Source organism: Chaetodon trifascialis, chromosome 8, assembly GCF_039877785.1.
Source record: "Chaetodon trifascialis isolate fChaTrf1 chromosome 8, fChaTrf1.hap1, whole genome shotgun sequence".
Classification (NCBI taxonomy): domain Eukaryota; kingdom Metazoa; phylum Chordata; class Actinopteri; order Chaetodontiformes; family Chaetodontidae; genus Chaetodon; species Chaetodon trifascialis.
Window position 1 is genome coordinate 15,133,059 of NC_092063.1, and position 19,583 is coordinate 15,152,641.

The 19,583-nt window shown below is 42.3% G+C and overlaps 1 protein-coding gene across 6 annotated transcripts in view; it reads right to left on the reverse strand.

The window, feature by feature from the left end:
- Nucleotides 1-1,511: 1,511 nt before the first annotated feature.
- cacna1db (calcium channel, voltage-dependent, L type, alpha 1D subunit, b) overlaps nt 1,512-19,583 on the reverse strand; it is a 77,772-nt gene continuing 59,700 nt past the window's right edge. For 5 of the 6 annotated variants that reach the window (XM_070968876.1, XM_070968877.1, XM_070968875.1 and 2 more), the window contains 18 exons: nt 18,527-18,655; nt 18,114-18,179; nt 17,852-17,943; nt 17,580-17,739; nt 17,349-17,476; nt 17,027-17,123; nt 16,801-16,903; nt 15,829-15,930; nt 10,844-10,980; nt 9,909-10,025; nt 9,200-9,651; nt 7,437-7,463; nt 7,074-7,214; nt 5,336-5,493; nt 4,895-5,007; nt 4,280-4,414; nt 3,280-3,465; nt 1,512-2,661 (listed from right to left, as the gene is read on the reverse strand). In XM_070968876.1, the coding sequence (XP_070824977.1) occupies nt 2,356-2,661; nt 3,280-3,465; nt 4,280-4,414; nt 4,895-5,007; nt 5,336-5,493; nt 7,074-7,214; nt 7,437-7,463; nt 9,200-9,651; nt 9,909-10,025; nt 10,844-10,980; nt 15,829-15,930; nt 16,801-16,903; nt 17,027-17,123; nt 17,349-17,476; nt 17,580-17,739; nt 17,852-17,943; nt 18,114-18,179; nt 18,527-18,655 (2,649 nt within the window). In that variant the 3' untranslated portion in view covers nt 1,512-2,355. Of the gene's footprint in view, nt 2,662-3,279; nt 3,466-4,279; nt 4,415-4,894; nt 5,008-5,335; nt 5,494-7,073; nt 7,215-7,436; nt 7,464-9,199; nt 9,652-9,908; nt 10,026-10,843; nt 10,981-15,828; nt 15,931-16,800; nt 16,904-17,026; nt 17,124-17,348; nt 17,477-17,579; nt 17,740-17,851; nt 17,944-18,113; nt 18,180-18,526; nt 18,656-19,517; nt 19,560-19,583 lie in introns of all 6 variants that reach the window. The other variant, XM_070968872.1, reaches the window with a different exon arrangement.

Here is a 19,583-nt window from a genome sequence, read left to right on the forward strand (position 1 = left end):
TTTTTTTTTTTCCATTTTGTGCAGATTCAGTTTTGAAACGGTTTCCCTGACAGGTTAACCAACACACCCGGATAGTTACAGAGGTAATAACAATAACATTTATTCAAAGTCTAAAACACAATTTTCATGCAGTTAGAAAATGCATATTCATCAGCTGTATTGGCCATTAAAACCTGTGTGTGTGTGTGTGTGTGTGTGTGTGTGTGTGTGTGTGTGTGTGTGTATATATATATATATATATATATATATATATATATATATATATATGTATCTTCAGGAGAGAAGAAGGAATGAGTGCATTTACAGTACATATTCCAGATACCAGCTCATATCCTGCTTCAATTAATCCTTATATCTGTTTTATCTGTATGTGAGAAAAAAGAATTGCAAATGTGAAAATGGAGAGAAATCGATGTATCTGGAACAATAGTGGAATATTTATGTGCGTGTAAATGCACTTAATGATCCCTTGTTTTGGTTTTGTATCTGAAGGAGCCCTTTAGTTGCACAGAACAAACTGACAAAATGACAACAGTATTGAGATTAAGGGAAAAAAATGGAAAAAAAAATTGACGAGCCAGTGTTGGTTTGTGAAAGCTGACCTGAAGACATTATTACAGTTGGCAGTGGCAGACGAGCACTGGTTAGTGGTGGACTAGGTGCTGCTTCTCTTCAGTGTTTGTAGCTACCAGCAGGTTGTGAAGTTCTTCCTCCATGGACAGCAGCTGTTCTGGACATCTCAAACTGGTGTTGGAACAAAAAGAAAGCCTACACATAAAAGGCAACAGCTAACATCAATCACATCATTCCAAAAACACATTATATATACCCAACAACAATATACTGAACTTATATATTCTAGCAGTTGTCATTTCTCAGAGCGAACACTCAGGCATTTTGTCTAAAATAGTCAAAAGCAGGTCTGAGTAAAGTGAATCATTGCATATTCTGAGTGGGTTTGTAACAATGAAATGGTCTCACCTCACAGCTTTAAAGGGGCTTTGATGAGGATCAGTATGGAAACAAGTCTGTGACGTTGTGGTATCATCCTAAATTTGCCTTTATTTTCAGGCTGTTAATAAAATTGGTGTCAATTCAGTGTCTTCATTGTTGGTGTAAAGGGTGAAGGACATACAGTGTGTTTCACTGTGTCACATGAGCGTGCACGTGAAACAGGAGGATATGCCTGAGGACAAAGTCTTTCTTTTTTCATTGATATGTGATTTCCTTTTCAAGTACTGAGACAAACCCTGAAACCCCAAACTGCTAACCCAGAGCCACTTCCAGATTCATACCTAGCGGTTGTGACAGATTTAGATCAGCCTGATAGTCACGCATTTATCAGACTGAGTCACGGAGGCCAACATGTAATGTCAATAATCAGCGACAGATGGAAATCATGTGTGATCATGACCACTAAAGGTTAAAATCTCACATTATATTCACATGCAATGAAATTAATGTAAATCCTGAAATCATTGGTTGACCAAGGACATTTTGCAGCAGGACAAATGCAGCTTTGCAAAGCCGGCTTCACTCATTGAGACCAGATCACTGTGACCCCCTCCATCACTCCAGCAGATCGCACCACTCACTGGTCTGTCACTTCAAACCGGAGAACAGGGAGGATGTTTGGGAAACATCTCATACATGTTTTCAGTAAAATCAGAATAATCTGATGCAAATCATACAGGGCAGGCTGTAAGTGTTTACAATGGTGATGCATTTTCACTTTTATTAGCTCTTCATCTTGAGTGAACAGAGTAGAACTCGTGGCCTTGTTTATGCGGGACAGTGCAGCAGAACAATGACAGGCTCACACTGCTCACTCAGTATAGATTTCAAATCCTATGTGCTGCACTACAGAGCCAAAACAATAAAAACATGTGAAAAACGGACCGAATCTCAATGTTACCACATCGCCCTTACTTCATACCAACCTTTCCATATTTTACCAAACTGCCTGGCTTTCAGCAGCTGGACTTGAGCCTCAGCGGACGTCGACATCACGCGCTGTGGGCTGACTGTGTGAGGCTGCCAGGTTATTCTGCTCTATCAAACTGTTAATAATAAAGAAAATAGAAAACAACTTCTAGGAAGTATCCTGAATTCCTGCTGAATGACAGGCGGGCTGGCATGCTGATTCATTCCCTCTGGTTTCAGTATTTGCTGAATGTATTCCATCTGTTTCCATTCTCCACTGCACAGAAAGAGAAAACAAGGCACTTTGTTCTCTTATCCATGTTTTACATGTTCTGTCTATTGCAGGATGCTCTAGAACAGAGACACCCCCTCACTGTGGAACAGTAGTGAAATTTAATTGAAAAAACCTAAATAATCCAGTGTGAGCCGCTGCTATAGCGACGTGATGCATATCATCTCATCTGTTAGGTCCTCCTCGCATCTCGCAGCCACGTATGGCTCCTCGTCACTGTAGTCACGTATACTGCGGTCTCTAAGATGCGCCGTGGCGTGTGGGTCTGAGCTGGCGTTCCCCGTTCCCCCGCCGCTGCCATTGTCCATGCTGCCGTTCAGCAGGTTACTGGCAGCGCTGTCCATCTCATCGATGGTCAGTTCGCAGGCGTCTGCAATTTCCTGTTTGGTTGCGGACACAAACTTGGGGTCCCTGGCGTATTTCCCCAGACCCTCAGAGATCAACACCTGAAAACAACAAGTAAAAAAGAGATTATATCAATAAATTCTTATCCTAAATGTCAGATTCTGGTGGTCTCAGGAACATTTGCGGCTATCTGAGTGCATGAGCCTGTCTGTGCACACAGATGGTTCTCTCACTGGACTTTCAAGGTTTTCATGGAATCCCAAGAACATGCAGATACACTTTTATTTCTCTGTCTGCAGAGCTGAAAAGATCTATAGACATAGACAGATCTATAAACAGTCAGTGTTTGATCAGGTGACAGGAGATTCAGTTTCAGCTTCACAAATGCTAACAGTAGCTTGTTTGATGAAGTGTTCAAATAAAATTTGGATGGTGGAAATTGGTCATTGTTTTTGACATTTCATATATTAATCAATTAAAACAATTATCAAGAGGTGATCAGATATTGAATATTTATATATATAAATATATATTTAATCACTGCATCCTTCCTCTAGCCCACAGAGGAATACACAAAATAAGAGAATGACTCATTTTTATCTTCTCCTCTCTCGCCACAGGCATATCAATGAAATTTGATCAGATTTGGTCTGCAGTCCTAATTTTTGAGGTTACATGAATGAAAAAACAATTTGTCAGAGCCGGTGTTTGTTACTCACCGCCTCCACCAGACTGTCGGCACTGCCTCTCTTCTTCAAGAAGTGTGAGCAGCTCTCTGCAGGTAACTGCAGACGTGACGGGGAGTGACTGCGGCTTGGAGGACCGTCCTGGACATCCGTATACCACAAGCTCCTCTTCACTGCTGCGGGGATGCTGCCGACACTGCCGGAACTGCGCCAGTCCACCTGATCACACACATATATGTTTAAATTACACGTTTGTCACAAGACACTGATGGATATGCTCATTTTATAAAGCACCGGCATCAGATTGGCTGATTAGTATCAGCCATCAAAGGAATCAGCATCAATAGTAATCAACTATAAATGATGGATGGAAGACAAAGTCAATGACTTAAATACGGGTTTTAGAACATCCTGAGAAGCTGGCTAGAGCTTGAGGTTCAGCTCTGAGAGGTTCTTGGCAACGTAGCAATCTTTGTCCATTTCTCTTGGAGAGCACAATACTCTGCATCTACTTTTCAGTTGCCAGGCAGCCGCCATGATGCATGTCATCAATGACATGTCACATAACCACTATGTGCATGACCACCTGGAATAACATGTTAGTCTACTAACATGTCTATTAAGCTATTTTCTGTTGTTGCAGAAAAAAGTAACTATACTGCCTTGGGGGCCTGATCAAACAGCATGCGGGTCCCAGAGGTCCAGCATTCCCCACCTCTGCACTAGAGTAATAGTCAACCTTAAAACTTAATTTAAAAAATCAGGTCATATGCACACTTTCTAACAATCATTAAAGTTTAGGCTTATTTGAGAAGAATCTTCGTGAATCCATCAAACCTGTGAAGCTCAAAAACAACATTTTTATTCACATTTCACCAACATCGCTGTGAACAACCTTTAGACTTCAGCAAGAACTGTTAACATTTACTTTCACATCTGAGACAACGTTTACCTAACCTTGGTGCAATGCTAGACGACTTGTGGTTTATCTTAAAATGCAATCTTTTGTCACACAGCTTCTCACACACCAGACCTGTATGAGTGGTGTGTAGCAGGGTGAGCAGTCACGGGTGATGGGAGAGGCAGGAGGCGTGGCCCAGGAGCGAAGCGAGCGTGCAGGAGATAGGTGGTGAATTCTGCTGGCATCGAGCCCGGCCACCGCCATCACCTGAGGTCGGAGTTCACAGGTCATGATGATAATGAAGAATCAGTCATGGTTGACATGTTGGGGACAAAAAGTGGGACAAAAACAGGCCAATTACAGGTGCTGTTCCTACAATTGTGCCAACTGCACTTTGTGACAATACTGTATATTCATTTATCACAACATCCATAGAAGAGGTGTGTGTGTGTGTGTGTGTGTGTGTGTGTGTGTGTGCGTGTGTGTGTGTGTGTGTGTGAGAGAGAGGGAGAGAGTGCGGCCATGCATTCCTCATGTTGTGGGGACATAAATCTGTTTATACAGTCACATTGCGGGGACTTAGGTTAAGGTTATGGTCAGGGTAAGTTTCCAGGAAATGAATGTAAGTCTATGTAATATTCCCAAAAGTGATGGAAAGTGTGTGTGTGTGTGCGCGCGCGCGCGCGTGCGCGCGGGCGTGCGTGCGTGCGTGCGTGCGTGCGTGCGTGCGTGGGTGCGTGTGTGTACCTGTTGCTGCACCAGGTGTAGTGGAAGAGCTGTGCAGGATGGAGAGGGAGGAACTTCATCCTGACTACTTCTTCTGCGAAGACACTCAAAACTGAATGTTGGCCTGTTGGAGGCTGAGAGGACACACAAGAACCGAAATTGATCACAGATAAATAAATACTGCCATAATCCTTCAAGAGCAAAGCTGGATCAAACACTAGAAAAGCTCCTTTTATGCACCATTAGAACATAACACATAATACAGTAATAACTGATCTAACTGGCACAATTAACACAACATGGTTCAATATTGAATGGATCAGCCCAGTTCATCGTTATGAGCAATAAATCTTTATAACTGAGGCAAAAGTCACGAAGGAGCTCCAACAAACATCCAACTCCAATCACTTCAATCACTTCTGAATAACTCCACAAAAATTCTAAGAATAATTCAATCGTCACCTTGAGGCGAGGGTAAAAACCATCTCCTCGGTGACCGCCTGCCATCCTGGTAGATTGGCTGTTGGTCATCATCATAGTAACCATCAGGCTGGTGGTCACCCCTTGAAACCTCAAGGTCAAAGTCTCCCTCTGCATCATGCTGGTCCTTGTTGGCCAATCTGTGAAGCACAAAGATAAAAACCTTTTTTAATCAAAGTGAACTAGCCAAAGAAATCTTTTTCAGTGTTGTTAAAAAAGGGGAAAAAAGGAAACAAGTAGCAAATGAATACATTACAGTGGTGGAAAAAAGTTTTCGGACACCCTTAAAATTTTACACAATCTCACAATATTATCATGAAGTATTTGTGAAAAACCTTTTTTGTGTTTCAAAGGGTGTGGCTGCGTTAGACAGACACAAACAAATACAAATGATATTTTTTTTGTTTATTGTTTACAAGAAAAACTAACAAAACTAAATTCTTGACAGATTCAATATGTCGGTTCTCAACCTTGTCGGTATCAAAGTCAACAAATAACAGAATGTGTTCAAAACTGAACAAAAAATAAATAAACCATCACATCATCAAATTAATATTTAGTAGTCTTGCCATTAGCACGCAGTAGAGCTCTAATCCTGGCTGGCATGTTCCCCACGAGCCTTTCACACTGTTGAGGGGTAATCTTGTCCCATTCTCCATTCTTTTAATTCTTCTAAATTCTTTAGTTTACGCTTTGCAACAGACCTTTTGATAATCCACCACAGATTTTCAATGGGGCTCATGTCCGGGGATTGAGCTGGCCACTCTAAGACCTGGATACTGTGCCCCTACTGGCACAGTAGTTCTACTGGCCCTGGATGTGTGGCAAGGGGCATTATCTTGTTGAAACATCCAGTTTTGACCTCGACAGAACAGTGTACGTGCAGAAGGGAGTATGTGGGTTTCGAAAATGGCACAATACTTGGCAGAGTTCAATGTGCCATCACAGACAGTGAGATGACCAACACCAGCTGCACTCATGCATCCCCAAACCATGATACTGCCTCCACCATGCTTGACAGTAGGTACTGTACATGCTGGAGATAATGCTTCGCCTGGCCTTCTGCGTATCCTCACATTAGCAGGAGGAAGATAAAGCTGGAAACTGGACTCATCTGACCACAAAATCTTCTTCCAGTTGCTGGCTGTCCACTTCTTGTGTGCTTGGGCCCAACGACGCCGGGCTAACCTCTGTCTCTCATTGATCAGGGGCTTCTTGACAGCCTTGTAGGACTTTAAGCCATGATCTAAAAGTCAGCCACGTACAGTGCGGATGGAACACTGGACACCAGTTTGGTTTGACCACTGCTGCTGAACATCCTGTGATGTCATTCGGCGGTTTTCCCTGCACATGCGGATCAGGATGCGGTCATTTCTTGCTGAAGAAACCCTCAAAATTTCTTTGTATTTTTATGGAACTAATCAATTTTTAGTTTTTAATGGCTTTGTGATGATTTGTTTAGTATTTTGGCTGTGACTGTACTAAAAGAAAGTGCACTTGAAGACCTAAGAGTGATTCTTAATGCAATATTTCACAAATGCATGGGGTGTCTGAAAACTTTTTTCCACCGCTGTATATTGTTACTGATGAGCATGCTGCTAGTGATGCTCATTCCAGATAAATGCAGCTGCCACTCAGAGAGAAAATACTTGTATAAAGTCATATTAATGAGATAATAAAATGGCAGGAGTCCACACATTGTGCTAGTGACAGCCTGTACCTGTCCCTTGTGAGCATGATGTCGTCTTCATGAAACTCCTCCCCACTGTAGTACTCTCCCGAGCCTCGCTCGTCATCACTGTCCCCACCCCCTGGCTCTTCTCGGCGAATGGTGGGGTACAGTCCACCGCCGCTTTCTGACCTGCCATTAAAACGTCAAGATATTGATCAGTGCAAAACTGACAATTATACTATTTTAATTTGCTGTTTGTTGGAGGTTTCATGCAGACTGGTTTCCCCACAGTGCCCACTCACTGTCACATGTCCTGAAACTGACACCAATAGTCAGTTTTATGAATGTCTGCCACCACAAACAGCATGTAATGAAATGAAGCTCCGTGAAGCGGTAACCTCACACACATACCTAATGTAGGCCTCGTAGTAGCGTGTCCTGCTCCGAGGACAGGAAGGGGTCAGTCAGACAGACAGGGTTATTTGCAACGGGAGAGCAGGAAAGGAAGGGGAGGAGAGGTTTCATGCAATGACAAAAGACAAGAAGACACAAATTAAAATGCTTACAGATAAAGATTTCTGTACAGGCAGGGAGGGCACTGTTACTGAATAGTACGTGACTCTTATTATCGGATGGGTTCATTTTAAATGTGGGCCCCCTTACGTTACAGGCTTATAGTAGGATTATTTCTATCTGTGGTATAATTATTAGAATATCAGTTTTGGGACTTTTCTTTTCAGTGCTTGAGCTCATATCTGTTTACCAACGGTCCATCAAGTATATGTACTATTATAAATGAAACAAATATGAATGCAGCACATCAACAGTGGGGAAATGGTAATACACTGTGAGGACTTTGCTTTCATCATGCCTTCATGATTACTTGGGAATTTCTAAGTTGAAGCATTACGAGCTATGATCTGGTAAATGATAATGCTATTTATGACGGGAAACGATACCTATGAAGGCTTTTGCAATTGGCTGTGTGGGCAGAGAGGCGCCCAAATGGGTACATGGGGGATGAAAAAGCTAAAGCAACAAGATCTAGTCATGCTGAGCCCTTTTGCATAACATCTGCAGGCTAGTTTCCACATGCTCTTTTTTTTCCATTATTCTCTCTCATCTGTTGACAGACAATCTAGTCAGGCTGAGCTGACTGAATCAATATCACAATATCACATATTTTCGAATACTCACATTATCACAACTATTTTGACTATCAGTTAATTGTTTGTCATTTTCCAAGCAAACAATTGTCTGTGTGCAGCTTTTAAACTGTGACTATGCTGGTTTTCTTATCTTCAATGATAGTAAATTGAACTAATTTTTAATCACAATTCTCAGAAGTTTTACTGACCAAAAGATTAATTGAGAATCAAATCTGCAGATTAAATTATTCGTCAAACTAATTATTAGTTGCAGCCATCGTATATGGTGATATATAGTATATAAATCCATGTACATTAATATTGGATTATCACCCCGACCTGCAGTGTAGTGTATCATCTCAGAAGATCTATGCAAACACTACAGTTTCAAGGTGGACCCAAGATTAGGATTATCCTTTGAGACATTTGTGTGACATGTAATCATAATTAGTGTATGAATTCTTGGGTTTTAGCCAAAAACCTGCTTTGAGGTCAGAGTGAACTTGACTTTTGACCACCAACTTCCAGTCAGTTCATCCTTGAGTCCAAGTGAACTTTCTGCCAAATTTGAAGAAATTCCCTCAAAGCGTTCCTGAGATATCATGTTCGTAAGAATGGGTCGAACAACAAATGTGCTTGGATGAAGTTAACCCTCTTTGGTGGAGTTTAGATGCCCAACAAGCAGCTTTCACAAGTCCACATTCTGACAGAGAGCATTATGCAGGCAAGCTTCATGGTGAGCGAGCTAACAGCTAAGGAGCTGAATCCTCATTCAGAAGGAGAGTTTGTGGAGGAGCGCATTGTTGCTGCTGTGGAGCTGCTAGCAAAGGACAAAGTAAAATAGTTTCAAAGCGACTGCTTGTCTGGAATAAGTTATACAGATGAAGGGAAAAACTGACTCTGCTCAAGACTGACCGACCAAAACTTGGATTACCAGCTGCGAGTAGCATCATCATCATCACGACCATGTGACAGCAGACGCTCACCAAAGAGAAGCACATCACTTCTAGGTCTCAACCCACTGACCTTGTGGAGTGTGACTTCCACAGCTTGTCGTGGACTCCTTTGCTGTACATGGAGACTGATGATCCATTTTTGGTGGACGACGGACGGTCTCGCCTTAACAAACACTTCTGCTGCCTCCCATTAGTCATGGAGAGAAGTGAGGGCACGTTGGCATTGTTGAGGTTGGCATTGGAGGGTATTGGCGATTGATAGCAGGTGGAAATACAGTGAGGATAATTATACGGGTGAGGAGTGTGATAATGATTATACTGGATGGGTGAAGAGTTCATCTCTGTCTCCCCTCCTCTGTCGTCATCGCTGGCTCTCCTGCCTGTTTGGGTAGGTTCATTTGAGGCACTGCAGGAGAAGGGCAGGACCTGTAGCGGCCGTTGGGTGACAGTGGTCGGGTGGGAGTAGCCTTGCTGATCAGCGCTGATGTGGTTGACATGGTTACCAAAGAGGCCGCCATTGCGCTGCAGAGAGACGGCAGAAACCAATGAGGACTGGGACAGCACTGCCTGGCAAACACAATAAGCTGCTTTAAGTGCAACTCGTTTATTTTATAAACTCTATGTTTACTGTATTCATAGATTCTGGATTTTCCAATGAGGAACAATGTGTAATTTTAACACATTTCAAAAGTTCATTGAATGTTTTTGGTGAAAAAAAATCAGACACAAATTCATTTTTTCTTAAAGCACATTTGAAGGGGATCTTCAGGCATGCTTACCCTGTAGATTTCCTCCTCTTCCTCTCCATTGGCATCTACTAGTCCCTCCTGTTGCAGATCACATGATATGGCTCGACGGATCTCTGGTCCGATGTCATGCAGCGTGCGCAGGCCAGCCTGCAATGAGTGCAGCTGTTACAACAAACCTGCCAGCCATCATAGCCTTTTTATCTAGACTTGTATCTCTGTCTGGTTGAAAGAAAACCATTCAACATTTCAGTTTTTCTCAGGTATGAACATGTCTGTGGGCTGACTGTTACAGCTTCGCTGACACAACAGTCATTACAGAGTGATTCAGAAATGCTGATAACGGTTTTAAAGCAGAGTCAAAGCAAATCTCATATCTGCTTGAGGTTTTCAGCTCAGTGAGACATTAAAGCAAGACACGCAGAGCTGCTTTTAAAGGGTCACCTAATCTAAAATAGATAATAAAAACATTTTCTCACTTACTGTGGAATCCGCTTTGCAGACAGTGCTCTTTTCTTTTGTTTTTTTGTTTTATCGTTACCTTCACTGTACTGGGGTTGAGGTGAAAATCTCAGAGACATATATCTCAAAATGTGGCTCGATATCACTTGTGGTGAGTATGTTTGTTTTTGCTTTAACCGACCCTTTACACGAACCACTGGAAGTCAGTGCAGGGTTGGGTGTTGATGTCTTTGTTAAATCTCTATTAAGAAAACCATAAAGACGGTGATGCTGAAGCAGTTTGTTTTAGTGAGACCTGAGAAGACAAAGACAGTTTTCCAGTCTACTGACCTAGTGTATCAAAGTTTTTTACTCTTGTCTGTTAATTGAAGTGAGTGAGTGAATTTTATACAGGCTTATAATGGATAGCTTCAAATATACTTGACTTTGTCTGATGTGGTAATGGAAATCTAGACGGGAGTGAATGTACGATCAAACCACTATTTGCTTGTAGGCCTTGTACGCACCTGTAGAGCCATGGTGGTATTCAGCCTCTCCCATGAGCGCCTTCCCACAAGACCTTGCTCTTTGCGCCTCTTGAACTTCCTGAAGTAGTCCTGTATCAGGAAGGTGGCATAGAACTTCCCCACTGTTACCTCGTCATCTGAGTGAACAGACACACCAAAGCCTCCCACATCAGCACCAAAATACTGAAACACCTCACCACAGACATTCCGTACGCATCCATTTCAAAAATAAAATCCCTCAACGCAGATCTCTGCTCTCTGTCGAGATCTCTCACCACTACTATCTCAGCATCGAAGTCATTTTTCTGGAGCACATCAAAGAAACTGTGATCTTTATGGCTCATCTTGACACAACTCCATACTATAAACAACAATACATGTATGTAGTATCACTGTATCATGGATCAGGTGCTGAATCATAGAGCACTGTTAAATTCCATCCATCCATCCATTTTCTATACCGCCTATCCCTTTCGGGGGTTGCGGGGGGGCTGGAGCCTACCCCAGCTGTCAACGGGCGAGAGGTGGGGTACACGCCAGTCGATCGCAGGGCAACACATAAGACAAACAACCATTCACACACACACCTAGGGGCAATTTTAGAGTCACCAATTAACCTAATGAGCATGTTTTTGGTCTGTGAGAGGAAGTACCTGGAGAGAACCCATGCATGCACTGGAAGAACATGCAAGCTTTGCACAGAAAGGCCCCGCCCGGGGATCGAACTGGCACGTGAGGCACGTGCACTACCTGCTTGCACCTGCGTGCCGCCCACTGTTAAATTCCATCCATCCATTTTCTATGCCGCTTATCCCTTTTGGGGTCACGGGGGGGCTGGAGCCTATCTCGGCTGTCAAAGGGCGAGAGGCGGGGTACACCCTGGACCGGTCGCCAGCCGATCGCAGGGCACATACACACAACCATTCACACACACACTCACACCTAGGGGCAATTTAGAGTCACCAATCAACCTAATGAGCATGTTTTTGGTCTGTGGGAGGAAGCCGGAGTGCCTGGAGAGAACCCACGCATGCACGGGAAGAACATGCAAACTTCACACAGAAAGGCCCGACCCGGGAATCGAACTTGCGACCTTCTTGCTGTGAGGCATGCACACTACCTGCTGCACCACCGTGCAGCCCACTGTTAAATTCCATTTCATTTCAAACTTTAAAAACAATGTGTAGCTTAACGTTATTCTGTTTCACTGTTTAAATATCAGAGGTGATGTGCAGTGGGTTCAGCTGCTGTAATGAGCTGAACGCCACAGACAATCTATGAGAACCTGTGAACGCCATCGACACACATGCACGCTCAAAAGTGTGCAGCATGTTCTAACTCATTAACAGATAACATCTACGTCTGCAGCTCCCATTTTGCATCCTGTCCTGGTTATGAAACACTGCTCTCACAATACACACACACACAAACAACTGCTCATGCAAGAGTGCAGATGAACCCTCTTGATCCCTTATTGTACCGAAAGTTGGTCATAAGTTCATATTACGATAATTTATATCTGTATTGAACATTCAGGGAACAGAAACGCATTTACTGTTGATTCAAATAAGTCTAATCAGTTACTACCAGACATAGCAGTGCTACATCAAATGGTGACTGCAGACTTAACTACATGTAACATCAACCACAGAGGCCAGACACAGACAAACAGGGGTGTTTTGTATCTCTGTACATCCCACAAAAACTATGTGATCTGCAGTGAGAAGCACATGCAAGAAGGCAGCGAAGTGAAGAGTTTGGAGAAGCAGCAAAGGTCAGATCTACAGCTCCCCTCTTGAGAGAGAGCACACAAACTGCATTTAACCAGAGAGAAAGCTGTGACTACATATATCTGCCATGCAGGGAGGCTAATCAGCATAGGTCTGATTCACTCAGATAAGCGGTTGCTGAAGCAGACAGGGGAGACAGACTGAAGAAAAAACCAGGCTGAGTCACGGTGTGTAGGAACTCTGGGTTTCTTTTTTTGTCACCACCTTTCCTCTACCCATTCAATGTTGTGATGGAATTGAGTAAAGATGATGTTTGCCATTGAGATAGACGCTTTAAGATGAAAGAATCTTTCCATCCAGCAGTTAAAAAAAGAGGATGATGAGCCTGATTTGATCATCATCCATCTTAAAGCAGCTGACAAGTTTCTCTACATCACCCGACACAGCTAGAGAGAAACTATGAAAGGCTCTGTTCAGAGAGAAAACCTGTGACCTAAAGGTATATTCAAGGTTGTAAAATTTCATTTTTTGTCTAAATCAGAACCCCTTTTACTAAATTACATCACAAAGAAAGAGCATCTGAAATCTTACAGTCTGAATGATTTGATATCATGTTGGCACACTGTTATGTAAAGGAAAATATTAAGAGTGAGATTTTATTTATACGTGAGATTTTATTTATACTTTATAATGCATCAACCTGGCATGAGCAGATCACTGTACAGTATATATTGTGCCCACAGGTGACAGCAAGTTTTCTTTCTGAGCAGAGCCTGATCACATTTTTAAGAAAGAGGTATCAGTAGTTTCATGCCACCAGACTAAAACAGAACTGCCCCAGAGAGCTCAGGACGGCAGAAAGAGAAGAGGAGAAGGCCAGCGACTGACTGAGCACGCTAAAGAAAGCTGTGGAAGAGAAAGGCTTGGCAGAAAAGATGAGGAGAAAAAAGGAGAAGAGGGATTAGCAGACTAATGCACACAAAGACATGCAGCTGAATTAAGTTCGACACATTCTAAAACACAGCGGAGCTGAAGCACTGTGAGCAGAGAGGGACAGTGGAAAAACTGTACGGACACAAGAGAAGAAACTGTACATGCAACTGAACGTACATTCATAGCTGAGAATTAGGTAAAACCATATCACTAAAAATGTAGATGTGTCTGTCCTCCAATAATTCTTTATGTAAGATGAAAACATAATCCACAGCAAATTCCACAAATGACTGTGCAACTACTTGAAGATTCACAGGTATAAAGAGTTACGGGTGAAACAAATAATGGCGAATCACACAGATAGGTCCATCATGTTTGGCTGATGCTACAGGAACAAACTTGTTTTGACTTGCGATAATGTGAGAACCACTAACCAGGCCTTTCATTAAAACTGTCCAATAAATAAGATGCTTAATTTCTTAAAAGATTTCTGTAAAAAATCAAAAAAAATCCTCTTACATTGTCATTTACATATATTAAGCAGTGTGCTTACGGTTGATTCAGCACAAAAAGTTTTGCATGTGTTTAGGGGCATAGCTGTAACTTATGTCCAATACTGATTAAAAAAAAATCAAAGGTTTCTGTGAGATGATTTAGCAGTTTGCTTGGGCTTGGCCTGTACCAGCAGCGAAACACAGAAAGCATACAACACTACGACATGTGAAAACATCCGCATTTAATTGAAGCTTTCAGCTTTTTTGAACAACTTAATCTGATCTATATGAAAGAGAGGGAGAGCAAGAGGAAGAAAGAATGTAGACCGAGAGACAGCGAGATTCATGATATTAAAAAGAAATGTGGGATTGTGAAAGACAGCAGCTAAACTGTGACAGGCTGACAGCGATAAGGGGGGTTTCTGTGAAATCAATACAAAGTATTATGCAAGTCCGCCTCGCTGCTTCAGAGAAATGAAAAGAGGATGCTGAACGTCACAAATGGATTAACCTCAACACCTGCATCGTAAAGTGATACACCTACCAAATTCCAGCATTTGTATATAAAATGTTTTAAAAATGGTTAAACAGCTTCTCTTGCAGCTTGGAGTCATGCTTTCAATGGATTCTAATGGTGACCCAGTTTCTCAGTATCAAAGCGTTCGTAGAAATTTCCACAAAGAGAAGAGAATACAGCGTAAAAGGCCATAAATGATCAAAGCAGTGACGTATATTGATTACAACTCCATTTATCTGCTTTGGTTTCAGGGTCCTGGTATTGTCGTTGTCAGAGCCATTGTTAATGTTCTGAGTAACACGTGTGCTTCCTGCTGTGACAGGTCAAACTGCATGCTGGGAAAAGGGCCTATCTGGCAGCGTGATCCACTTCTGTGCTGTCCATCTGCGTGTTCAGTGTGATTCAAACATTAAGACGCACAAAATATGCTAAACACTTTTATCTGAGCTTCAGAGCTTTGAGAGCACCATATTTAACTGTATGTCCATGAAAAGGTGACTTGATGGAGGACACTGAGCACATGGATGGACAGCAGAGAAGCGGATTATGCTGCAGGAGTTGGTCCAAGCGTCTCTCTGGGTGTTTTCATACATTTTCTCTGCTGTGAAAACCTGTCAGAAGTGGAATTTTGGCTTTAACTCAACATGTTCATAGCATCTTTCTCTGTGTGGAAGAAATTAACCAACAATTAACAGGCCCAATTCAAGCCGAGGGTGAGTGTTTGATACTCACTCCAACCACTGCAACCAGATTGATTCTATCACACCAAAATGTAGAATTAAAACAAAGTCTGACTTGATGCCTTAGTGGCAAAAAAAAAAAAAGCGTGACTGTGTTCATAAGTGTGAACACATCAGTAAAGGAAACGTGAGTAAATGTCACTGACTTCCTTTTCAAATTCAAATGAATGGAATGATATATTTGCATTCAAATGCATGTCCATTGTTTAACATCCTTGCTCTTTCTATTAATACACAGACTCAGAATCATTTGCAGTGTGACCTTCTCTGTCGATGCAAATCTGCACTAACAGATGTAGATGAATGCTACATTATATTAAGACTATTTGAATCTGGTGGCAGCTGTGGCCATTCATATATTCATGTGAGGTTTCTATTATTTATTCTTGGGAAAATACAAATGAGAAGCTGCATGTATTCAAATCAACTGAGTGTAAAGAACAGAGGAAGAGAGGAACACAGTGAGGTTACTCCTTGAACTGCAAACGATACTGGAAAGCAAATGACGATAACTGCGTCGGCACAGTGGTGCCCACATGCCTATATATATATATATGTAATGACCACTGACCGCCTGCAGGGGGAACCACTTGGTCCAGCAGCTTCATGCTTGTCCTCTTCCAGATCTTCTTGATCACAGCTCTGAGCTCCTCATTGGCTTGCTCGAGGTTACCTTGGAAATGGCAGAAAAGCTTGAACTGTAAGGTTAATTTGGTCAAAAGCACTCAGTAACTAGCAGGTATTTTGGCATATTATGGGGCACCTGGTTGAAAATATTAATTCTGTCTCTTTCTCACAGAAAAACAAAGATCACAACACAAATCTCAACATACTGAGTACACAAAATTCCTGATGATTATTGAATAAAATGGGATGAAGCACAATATGCCTTCAGTCTTATGAACAGGAAATTGAGAATAAAGTAAATGATCTGAATGAATCATGCTGTTGTGACAGTCTGAATAATACAGTTGATGCCGTGTTACATATGAAATGTTAGGAGCCCTGCTGGCCAGCAGTGGACTCTGAGGAGAGACTACTTATTGAACATCTATCTCCCTCTTGTGGCAAATGCTGAATTAACATATGGGCTTCACAAAGAGTTGACTCGACCATAATGTCAAAGTAGCATAGCATTAATTAAAAACATTTTGCAAGACCAATCAATATATCAGTAAACATCAATAAACAAACATTGAATATGGTATTCAATATGGTTTAGAGTTTGTTTGCCAGTATGCTAAAGCATCTCTGTTCACGACTTCTGGAGTCACTGTGTGTCATGGGTGAATACCATTGCTGTGGTGGTTTCTCTTGGCTCTCATCACAAGTACTTCTTGTGCCTGGAAGCTCCAGTACACACAACACCACACTCTGGCTCAGTTACTCACGTGTGCTCCATCTTTTTACCTTGTGGACCTAAAAGTAACATCTCTCTTTTTTACTGCACAGAATGGTACTGCACAGTTTCACAAAGCTCTAGCAAATGGCATCAATCCATAAAAATAAAAGAACAAATTTTGACTTGAAGGTGCAGACCCACCCTCAGTCTTAATCTTGAGAGCGGTGCGGACCAGAGCAAACAGGGTGGCATTAAACATGACGGTCCCATCGCTGTTCAGGGGCATGTTCATCGCCACCAGACGCTGCAACAGAAACAGCAGACAGAAAGTGTATTTTTGTCACCCTCAACATTCACCACAATGGTGGTCATGCCTTTCTCTATTTCACTATAGGTCTAAGTGTGTTGTGGAGTTGTGCAAACCCACCTTACAGGCCACTCTGTGAGGGCAGAGCTTGCCAAAGCCCAGTGGAGGCTGGATCCTCCTCAGCAGAGTCACCACATCAAGGTGCTTTATCCTGCCCCTGATAACGACATACCATACAATCACATCAAAGGCATTTTACTATGCCACTGAGCACAGTTTGATAAAGGATAATCAGTTAATGCACTTCAGAAAGCCACAGAGGGTATTATGGCTGTTACGAAGTAATCACTCCCATGTGTACGGACATAAATATCTATTGGCATTAGTATATAGTATACTGATACTTAGCAGGAAAAGCCCCAAAGACTTCCTGAGTACTTACTTTGCCTCAGGGTCATATTCAGACCAAATCCTTTTAAACTCATCCAGGTGGTGAGGCCCAAGAATGGACCAATCACGGGTCAAATAGTCAAAGTTATCCATGATGACAGCTACAAACAGGTTGATGATCTGAAAGAAGCACATCCAAGTTTTTATTTAGTAATTCATCATATCCAGGAATGTGGGTGGTGACATTATTGGCACAGAACACAGTGAAATGCCTGAAGATTACCAGGAAAGCGCAGAGCATGTAGAAGCTGATGAAGTAGATAATGGCGAAGCCGCTGCCACAGGTTCTCTCCTCTCCAGGGTTGTAGTCTGACTCTGAATCACACAGCTTCCCTGGCAGACAGGCCAGCATAATCTCCTGCCACGCCTCACCTGTGGCACACCTGAGAAGAAGACAAAACATAAACACAGGAGCAGGAATTTTTCTACACGTATTCATATTCATGCCTCTCTGATAACTTCAAATGTAAGCAACTATTCAAGCTACACAAACACCTGAAGAGCATCAGGACAGCTTGAGGAAAGGTTTGAAAGTTGTTGTTACGGTTGATTTGTGTTCCGTCCACCATGGCTATTTTCCCAAACACCTAAAAGCAGACAAAGAAACGTCATGAAGCAGCCAGCCTACTCTCACATTCCGGACAAGAAAAATATAAAACGATGATTACGAAATCAGCTGGTAAAACATCAGCTATGATGATTATGAAATCAGCTGGTTCCTGTCACTGTCTGGTTTTGATTTGATCGACCATATTACCTGCATTCCAATTACAGCATAGATGAAGAACAGCATGGCTATCAGAAGTGCAACATAGGGAAGAGCCTGGGTGGGAAAACAAAGAGAAAAGTGTGAGAAACTCATAGCTAACATCAGATCTTGATCAAATCTTGTGCAACTAGCCCCACCCCGTTTCATTCGACCTACATTAGCCCTGCTTAACCTTGTCATATATCCCTTCCATCAAGGGGGTTATGCTTTCGTTTGTATTGTTTGTTTGTTCCTCAGCAGGATTACAGATTCTGGCCAAATTTGCATGAAACTTGGTGGAGTTGAGCAGCATGAGTCAAGGTAGAACCTATTTTGTAGCAGATCAAGTCACAGGGGGCATACACAATTATTTTCACTTCCATTTCTTATCTCATTGGTTTAATACATTGCAGAGGTCTGACCTGGAAGGACTTGATGAAGGTCCACAGCAGAGTCCTGATGCCCTCTCCCCTGCTCAGCAGTTTGACCAGTCGCATCACTCTGAACAGGCGGAAGAAGGTGATTGAGATGCGAGCACTGTCCTCTGTGTTCTGAAGTGGAGGGCATGGACAGTGATTAGTGGATGAAAAAACAGAATGCGTGACATCCAAACACAGTCAGTGATGCAGTTCTGTACCACTCATCCATTCATTCAGTCAGTCAGTGATACGTTCATTCTTTCAGTCATCATGTATGAGTTGTCTTAGCTCACAAGCAACGTGAAAATGGATGAAAACTGAAGAAATCTTCCCATTTGTGATCTTTGCAATGCCAACAATCAAGACACATGCAGTGTAGCCGTGTTTTAATCACCATGCCATGAGCAGACCTAGAGGACTTACACATACAGTACATTTAATTCTGGATGACTGATTCAAAACAGGCAACAGACAAAATCTGCAGTCCAAAGATCAACAAACCAAAAGACAAACTGTCTGTTTTTTTGCAATGAATACAAACAATCAAGATGGATCTTCTTACGGTACAGTCACACAAGACCTTTGACAAGAAATGTGAGCGAGCTCAAAACGGAGCTTTGACTGTACAATCTGCTTGCAAACACTTGGGCAAGCTATGCTGAAGTGAAGAAATGAGACAACAGACCACACAGTGTCATCCGTTCCTCTGTGTCATGCCATGCACCAAGACGGGACAACATCTCAACATAAAATGTCAGTTGAACCATGAAACCGAAGCCAAAATGCAACAAACGTAGATCCAAAACAAGACTTTGACAAACATTGAGACTTCAATGACAAATACTGTACTGAATAAATGAGACCAGAAGCATCTCAATGTTTTCATCAGTAAGTGAGCGACAGAAGTGACAACAAAAAGATTTTGATGCTTTGACTTTTGGATGACCACAGAAGGGTGAGGAGCTTTAATAAAAAAGGAGGGGCTTCTTCTTACCCCTGGCTCCACTATCACCTTGACGACAGGAATGGCTGCCGACTTGAAACCAAAAGCCTAAGGTTA